The sequence below is a fragment of the Priapulus caudatus genome, unplaced genomic scaffold (genome assembly GCF_000485595.1).
Source record: "Priapulus caudatus unplaced genomic scaffold, Priapulus_caudatus-5.0.1 Scaffold1184, whole genome shotgun sequence".
Classification (NCBI taxonomy): domain Eukaryota; kingdom Metazoa; phylum Priapulida; class Priapulimorpha; order Priapulimorphida; family Priapulidae; genus Priapulus; species Priapulus caudatus.
The window spans coordinates 22,355-31,651 of NW_014578245.1; the positions used below are offsets into that span (position 1 = coordinate 22,355).

Here is a 9,297-nt window from a genome sequence, read left to right on the forward strand (position 1 = left end):
GTCTCTCTCTCGTCTCTCGTCTCTCTCTCTCTCTCTCTCTCTCTCTCTCTCTGTCTCTGTCTCCTTTTGCCTCTCTGTTGGTCTGTCTATCTGTCTGAATGTCTCTCTCTCTCTATCTGGCTCTCTCTAACCCCCTCTCACGCTCTGCCCGCACGTACCGCGCTCTTCGCTCATTCTTTCTCCCACGCTGCTGCATGCACCTCCTTCCGCCTGCGCATGCGCCCCCCCCCCCAATCCACACATCCGCCACTCACGCTGACGCCTCCTTAAACATTTTCTCTCTGAAAAATGCGAAAATGGACACGGAAAAGAAGCGTCCCCGCGTCCCCGCGACTCCACGCGGCGGGGCGGGGGGCGGGGGGGGAGGGCGGGTGGAGGCGGGGGGCGGGGGAAGACAATGGCGTTCGCGCCGTCGCTACTTCGCCAATTTACACCCGAGTGGGCGTGGCCGGCAGCGCGGTCCGACAATGCGCCCACCACACACCTGCGTAACCCCAGCACATTTCCTTGCCCATTTGCACAATCCACAATGTCGACATTTCGTCGTTGCCGTGGCAACCGAATTAAACCAACAAAAACGCCCGAAAACCGGCCTTTCTTCGCGGGCGCGCGCGCGCGGCGCGTCCCTGCGGAAACTATGCGGAAAGCGACGAGAGACGCTCTCGTCGCGGTCGCCGACGCGGACAAAGACGCGCGGCAGTTTCACGGGGGTTGAGACGGCGTATCCCCCGCCGCCTTTCAGCGCTTGTGGGAAAACGCCAAAGCACACTTTTCCAGCAAAAACGACAAAACGCGAACCGTCCATAGTTCACCGCCGCCGCCGCCGCCGCTGCCCGCATAAAGGCCCGCTAAGCTGGGGTAGGGGCCCTGGGAGACGCCGCTACCCTGCGACGCCGCGCCGCCTCCCCGCGCCGCGCGACGAGCCGCCGCGAGAGGTCGCCGCGTCCAGGTAGCGCTGCGCGGCTGCCGCGGGTACCTGGTGTGAAAATGCGGGATTTCGGCTACGATTAGCGGCAATGGGCGATTAGCTGTAGGGGGAGCCCCCGGCAGCGTGCTGGCACCGTGCCAACACTTTCCTCTCCGCCCCGTCCTTCCCCCCGGCTAGCGTACGGAAGGGAGAGTCGTCGCCGCCTGGCCGGTCACTGACCGCTCCTCCCAAGATACTGTCCTTCTGCTGCTGCTGCTGCTGCTGTTGACCGCTACATAGATTGCCCTGCTGCTGCTGCTGACAATGCTACTATATCACAACCACTACTGCTGCTGCTGTTGCTGCTACTACTACGCATTGCTTACTACTACTACGCGTACTACTAGTAACTACAGCGCGGCGGCATACATAGCTGCACACCTACGACAAAGCGAAACTGACACATCTATTAAATAGCTGACGTTCCACCCCCCACCCCACCTCACCCCACCCCAACCCCCACATAACCCTCTCCTCCTCCTCCTCAAGACCCGGCGGCTCACATCTGTTTTTAGTTGCGCGCACGTTCGTAGGCGGGCCGCATTCACTTCATTCAAGATTTCAAACGTAACACCTTTTGTTCGGGCGGAGGGCAAAAACTGCTGCCTTCCGCGCGCGCGCGCGGGGCGGCGGGAGAATGGAGCGGCGGCGGCGGCAAGGCCGTGGATCGCGTGGGGATCAGTGGTCCCGTGCGTGCGCTCATCGACTTCGGCGGCACGGCTAATCTCCGCTACTACAAACACGGAGGCCTGCATGCTACGGCTCATGCCATTCCCCCACACGCACGCGCGCGTGTGTGTGCGTTCCTCCTCTCTCTCTCTCTCTCTTTCTTTTTTTTTCTCTCTCTCTGTCTTGCTCCCCCCCTCTCTCCCCATTCATTCACAACTCCCCTCCACACATACGCACGCACGCACACACACACACACACACACACACACACACACGCACTTCGCACGCCCACAAACACACGCACACACACACTTCGCACGCCCACAAACACACGCACGCACGCGCGCACACACCGCACGTGCGTACACTTTAGACAAGCACGTATGACAGCATTAGAGTCAAACCGAACTGCTCAAACCGAGGCCGATCAAGCCGAGAGCATTCACTCAGCGTGTTTCACACCGTTGCTTGAAGTGGACGGACGGGCACGGGCACGGGCACGGCAGAGAACGCACACGAGCACGCGCGCGGCCAGTCTATAAAACGATTCCATTTAAAGCCAGCATGCATGAGCTGCGCTTACGATATATATCTTGATATTATCAGGAGTTAATAAAAGACAAATTGTCTTTTATTAACTCCTGATATTATATATAGATATATATATTATATATGTAAATATTAGTCGCTTATATCAAAACCCGCCCTACGGTATCAAGTTTTGGCCGTATATCGCACACAACACGAATCGCGTGCATATTTTTGTTAGTCTTCAAAATAGAAGGCAAGCCAACGTATATATAGAGAGAATGTGTGTGTGCCTGTGTGTGTATGTGTGCGTGCGTGCATGCGTGTGTGTGTGTGTGTGTGTGATCTCTCTCTCACTCTCTCTTTCCCTCTCGCTCTTTCTCTCGCTTCCGTTCTCTCGCTTCCGTTCTCTACATCTTACATGGTAACTGTGGATTCTCCATATAATAACTAATGTGTAACTCTCTAACTAGTCTTACTGTCTGTTCGAGTGTGTCTATTTATACGCTTCTTAAAACAGCCCGGACGCCCTACAATCCGAACCAGTTTCTCATCCGCTGCTTCTACTATTAGTGACAGATTAACGCGCAATCGTCTGTAATCATTAGGGTGCGCGGCGGGGCTACGTATATATACGAGCACGACGTCCCATGTCATCAGTCATCACAATAACAACAATAACTTGCCAGGGTTAGAAGACAATTAGTCGCACAGCCCCGGCGGCTAGAAGCGCCACCGATCAATTAGAACGCAATGTACAATACAACACTCTCTCCGGTCCTCTCCCTGGTTGATTACGTTGATTGGCTGGCGTGGCGGACGGCAGCGTACTTCATGGCCAATGAAGACGCAGCGAGGGCTGAAGCAGCTGTGACGTAAGCGGCTAGCATTCACCATGACGACAAGTAGGGGGTTGTGACAGAGAGTGAGGATGGGTAAGAATAGCGAGAGAGAGAGAGAGAGAGAGGAGATGTACGCCAAATATTATTTCTCACTTTCTCTTCATCCTTATTCTTACAAGGAATGTGCATGTGTGTTTGCACGTGCCTGTGTGCGTGTGTGTAAATGTACGCATGCGTAAGCGTGATCATGTCTTTCCGGCTACGTACATCTGCACAACAGAAGTTAAATACGAGCACATCCCTCAGAGTGGTGCCGTAACACGGGTGTGTGTGTGTTGGGGGGAAGGGGCACTCGCGGGTACACTGGCCCTACTACGCTATTTGTACATCACTACCCCGTGTGTTCAACTTTTTACTTTTTTTCCTGCTTTGTTTGCTTAGCCATTCGTGTGTGGACGGCTGCTCGAATAAACCCCTCACTTATACATAGTTCACTCACTATACTTCCTGATATTTGCCAGCAGCGGGAGCCTAGTAGCTGAAGATGTGTGAAAGATTACCAGCTGGAAAAAAAAATCGGGCGTAAAATTCTTTTTGCTTGATTGACAATGTTTGGATGTACTAATCCCGAAAGAGGTAAATGCTTGATGAAGTGACGATGATGATGATGGTGGTGGTGATGATGGTGGAGATGGTGGTGGCGGCGGCGGTGGTGTTGGTGCTGCTGGTGGTGATGCTGCTGCTGTTATTAACGACCACAGTCATTCTGCTCTAGTAATAACGGTGACGACGACGACAATGATAATTACGACGACAATGGCGACGACTGCCCCGTTACAACAAAGTCAGTTACTACAAAGATAAACATCAAACGCGCTACGCAATCACGCATCCAATCCTCCACCAGAGTATAAAACCCCGGTGGATGAAAGCCGGGGGGGAAACTGGCAGTTCGGATTTTATTTCGAAATCACGAAGAGCAAACGTTCTGCCAGTTTTCCGCCAAAAAAAAAACAGACAAGCGCGTGGCAGAGAGAACAACGAACGTACGCTCGGTTGGTCGTGTCGGTTCATTTTGTTTATAGGTTAGTATTTTGCTGTTTGGTAGTACGGAATCGGTAGTAGGACTGCCAAGGACAGGCATCGCTGGCCCAGAATATACAGACACCGGAGAGAGATGGCCTGAATATGAATCTAAAGTAGAGATCTATGCTCTGAGCTCGCGTAGCCTTGCGTTAGGCCGGGCATGGGTTGCTGTTGTTGTGTTTGTGTGCGTGCGTGCGTGCGTGCGTGTGTGCGTGCGTACGAGCGTGTGCGCGTGCGTACGTACGTCAGTGCTTTCGCGCGTGCACGCGCACAGGAAAGAGTGGGAGCAGAGGGAGGAAATGTGGGGGCATGAACTGAGAGAGACGATAGAAAGGGACGAGAGGATGGCGGGGAGGGGGAAATCGAGAGAAATAACCGGACTGAAGTCCAGGTTAGGACCGCCAGGTCCCAGTCGTTCAACAGAATGCGATACAATTGCAGTAACTCTATCGTGCGGCCTCCTGCACGTGCAGTGAGAGCGTTTACTGTGTGATGGTTCTATGCTTCAGCGTGAACCACTCTAACAGAGCAGGCGGTTTTTAATGATCACACATCAAAGGAAACCTGTCGCCTTCAAATTTTCACTCGCTAATTCCTCCTTCTCCCCTCCCTCCCCTCTACATATACACATATTATACCGATATATATATATATATATAGCATTCTTACCGTTCCCTGCAGTTGCAATGTCAGCCCAACTGCTGCTGCTGCTGCTGCTGATCGTTGCAATGTCAGCCCAACTGCTGCTGCTGCTGCTGCTGCTATAAGGTCTGCCTTGCTGCTGCTGACAGTTTCAAGGTCTGTCCGGCTCCGTAATCTACGTAAAAATCTGTGTGCGCTTCGTCGGCGAGATGACAAAGAATGAAGAAAGATGAGTCGAAGATTCCAAAAAAGTATGCCCGGGATTCATATGAGGCTGAGCAGAGTGGAATGAAAGGATAAGCAATGGTTGATAATGAATCCCACCCCTCACGCCTCCGCAGCGAGCGACGTCACTCACCCATTTTCTCGGTCGACCTCGCCCTCTCTTTGGTGCCGCTGTCGGTGCCTGCAATGGAAAAAAACAGAATAACATGAGTGGATGATGGGGAATCTTTAACATGGACAAGCGAGAACTTACAAACCTTAGCCAGACTAACCCTAACCGCAACCCTAATGCTAACCCTAACCCTAACACTAACCCTAAGCCTAAGCCTAAGCCTTACCCTAATTTTGACCCTGATCCTAACCATAACCCTTACCCTAACCTTAACCCTAGCCCTAACCCTGATGCTAACCCTAACCCTAACCCTAACCCTAACCCTAACCATAACCATAACCGTAACCCTACCCTTTATCCTAACCCTAACCTTATAAGCCCAACATGATAAACAGGCCGATTGTCATACATACATCTTGGCACTTTTTAATATGGATCGATCACGCATCCCTAAGTTGGTGTTACTATGGGCCCTAGCAAGTGTAGCAGTGGAAGAGCCAAGACTACCTTGCACGCGTCCACATTAAAACTACCTCCCACACCGAACTAGCATATCTGGGCTATTCTTGAGGACACGCAGCCCACATAACATCGCCCCGAGACAGATCCCAGATCCGTTACGGAGGCCTTGTTATGGAGGTCTTACATGCCTGTCGAGTCGTAGAGGATTGACTCTTTAACTATCCGTCATCAACAACCTCGTCAGCATACATTCAAAAACACGATCCGATTCTCCAGACCCCTCCATTCGATAACCCATCGCTCGGTGACATTAGTTACTGAAGCCAAGTCGTGATCGACTTTAGGGGATAGATGTGTGCAGTACTTGTGCCCTAGCTGTGTACGGTTAACACGCAACCTGCTTGCCCATGGCAGATTTTGTACACCAAAAAACCTTGCAACTGGGGGGTGGTGGGTGTATGTATATATATATGTATAAGTATATGTTTCCTGTAGTATATACGCGCGCGACCTGCTTAACCGTGGTAGAAACTACGATTCTTTCCAAAAAAAACTCGCGCTTGCCATGTGATTCGCGTTACGAACGGGTTCTTTTCTGGAACGCATCCCTTTCCGTAACGCGGGCGATTACTGAATCCAACAATCGTTACATGCGCGTTTTCATTCAATACAAATACAAACACAGAGCGCTCGCGCACGCACTCGTTCTTGCTGCAACAAGAGGGATGCACCGAATGAGTGGATGAGGGTGTGTTTTAGAGAATGGGACCAATAGCCGAAGACACACGACGTCTCATTCAACCCCGCGTTAGATTTTACACGGTTTAGTCTGGGGTTTGGCTCACAAACTTAGCAGCAGCAGCAGCAGTACCATCACCATCTGGCAGCACAACCACACAACACGCTCACACCATCTTGCCGCCGCCACACCACCAACCCGAGCTAGGCGCAAGCAGCAGCACCACAACAACGCACTCACCAGCAGCAGCAAGCATGCATCACCAACCACAACCACAACACCACACCACCACCACGAACACCAACACCAGCACGACGCACCCCGCCGCACCCCACGAACCAGCACGACGACACGAGCAGCAGCAGGCAAGCACCACCACCACCGCCCCAACAACCACCCAGCAGCCGCAGCAGCACCACAACCACCACCACTACACCACCACCACGGCAGCACGACACCACACCACCACCACCACCACCACTCCACCCAATCAGCATCACTACACCAACACAGTTAGGCCACCAACACACCAGCACGCAAACCACTGCACCACCACACCACCAAATGAAGCATCACCACCACCACTAACAACACCACCAGCAAGCCCCCCAACACACAACTACCATGCCCACACACCGACGCACCACGACCACCACCACCACCGGACAATCAGAAACACCACCACCTACCATCACCACCACAATCAGATCACACCACACTACCACAACCACACAGTAGTGCCCACGCAACACAACCACCACCACTACACACAATCAGCAGCCATCACACCACTACCACAACCACCACCAGCAGCCCTTCAGCCAACTACCACCACCCCAGCCGCAGCAGCAGCAGCAGCAGCAGAAAAAGCTACGCGCTGGCTGACGACGCGGGTGTGTGCCGCCTGCCTGCGTGTGTGGCGGCGCGCCGAGTGCGTCCGACAACCGGAAATCGCGAACCCCGATCGCATTCACGCTTTGGCTCAGCGCTGCAGCCCTGTTGTTAACAATATGTCTTTTAAACTCCTTAAACGCAGCGCACCGCACCGCGGCCCCGCGCACTGCCCCCTCCCCCTCCGCTCCCCACTCTCTCGCTCGCTCGCCGCGGCTTCAATGCGGCTGAACTGAATGAACAAAAAACGCAGACGCGGGCCAACCCCTCCCAGAAGGCCGGCACACGCCTCGGGAGGAGGGGTGCCGCAAGATGCGATAGCGAGTAGGCGGCGCCAGCCCCACCCCCAAGCCCCGCACCCCACGCACCACCCCACTCCCGACCCAGAAAAAAACATTTCTTCTCATTATAACACTTAATTTTTTTCGCGTGGATTTGCATACGGGCAGCCGTCGGTCGCGCCCCCACCGCCCACCCACTCCTCACTCCCCGGACAATATATTCTTCCCAATTATGAACACTTCGAGTGATTTGATGACCGGCCGTCGGTCCGCGCGTCACGCCCCCCTGACCCCACCCCACCCACTCCTCACTCCCGACAAATAAATTCTTCCCAATTATGACCACTTCGCGTTGATTTGCATACGACCGTCGGTCCGCACCCTCCCCGCTATCGGGTGAGACACGCCCACCTCTCTATCGTCACAGCTCCCGACTCCACCCACGCTCTCCGCCGCCGCCCCCGCCGACCGACTCGACCGGGATTTCTTGGCTAAATTAATTCGCCGCTTGCGTAAAGTCGTATCGCTGCGTAATTAAGAAATTAAGTTGCTAATTTTTGTCGAAGTCTCCGCGTCGGGCTCGTCGTCGGTTTCGGCGTTCATCTCAAGAGTCGACGGAAGGAGCCGACGGAAGAGTCCGACAAGAAGACGAAAGCAAGCGGAAGAGTCGACGGAAGAGAGCCTTTCGTCGGCCAATTGTGAGGCAACTGCATCCGGGCATCTCTGACGCGTTCCGCCCTGACGTCATCGCCGTCGTCGTTATGTCTTACGGGGTACTGCCGCGTTGCAGGAAATTATATAGTCGAAAAGACAAAGACGCAGGAAGAGGAGGAAGGGGATGGGGGGAGAGATTGGGGTCTAGAAAAAGAGAGAGCGAGCGAGCTAGTGAGAGTGAGAGAGAGAGAACGAGAGCAAGAGGCGGAGAGGGAGAGAGAAAGAGAGAGAGAGAGAGAGAGAGAGAGAGAGAGAGAGAGCAGAGAGCGTCCAGAAGAAACAGAGGCGGCAGGAAGGTAAGGAAGGAGGAACGTGAGGGAGGGAATTAGCCAAAACGAAAGGCAAGAAAGGGGGAGAAATACTTAGGGAGAGACCCTACACGATCAGGAACACGTCTTGATGATGGTAACTGCACAAGGAATCCCAGAAGAAAGCACAAGGGGTTCACTGGAACACGCGAATCATCGTAACAATCATGTAACAATCATGTAACAATCATGTAACAATCATGTAAGAATCATGAAGCATCATGTAACAAATCATGTAACAATGCATCGTAACGATCATGCTAACAATCATGTAACGGCCTACTGTCACGAATTGTGTTTCTGAGATGCCAGTTGAGGTAAGCTTAATTATGAGATGTGAGATAGCACACAAAAGCACTGGCATCGCTCAGAGGGCCGATGTGTCAGTGCGTGAGGGGGTCTACCGATTCACTGGCAAATCACCCAAAGCCACAAATCCACGCCCCAATCACCAAATCCACCAAAATCCCACGACCCGAACACCAAATCCACCCCAAGATCCTACCAAATCACCCCCAAATCACGCAAATCCACTAAAAATTTCTCGGAACTCTACTCAAATGTTAACCAAATGATAGCAAATCCACTGAAATTCACCAAATACCTCTGACACTTGCCACAATTTACGTGAATTCAAGTGATGTTGTTAGGGTTTAGGCGTTAGGGTTAGGGTTAGGTTAGGGTTAAACTGAATTCATGAATTCGTGATTTCAGTGATTTGCCATCATTTTGGTAAATGAATAGGCGTTCCGAGTAAATTTCAAGTGGATTTGGGGGTGGATTGGGATTTGGGGGTGGATTGGTGAGATTCTGGGGGTGGATTTGGTGGAT

At 52.8% G+C, this 9,297-nt stretch overlaps 1 protein-coding gene across 1 annotated transcript in view; it reads right to left on the bottom strand.

The window, feature by feature from the left end:
* Nucleotides 1-4,909: 4,909 nt before the first annotated feature.
* LOC106815720 (high mobility group protein HMGI-C-like) overlaps nt 4,910-9,297 on the bottom strand; it is a 20,343-nt gene continuing 15,955 nt past the window's right edge. The window contains exon 4 of the mRNA XM_014820221.1: nt 4,910-5,140. Coding sequence (XP_014675707.1) covers nt 4,910-5,140 — 231 coding nt within the window. The remainder of the gene's footprint in view (nt 5,141-9,297) is intronic.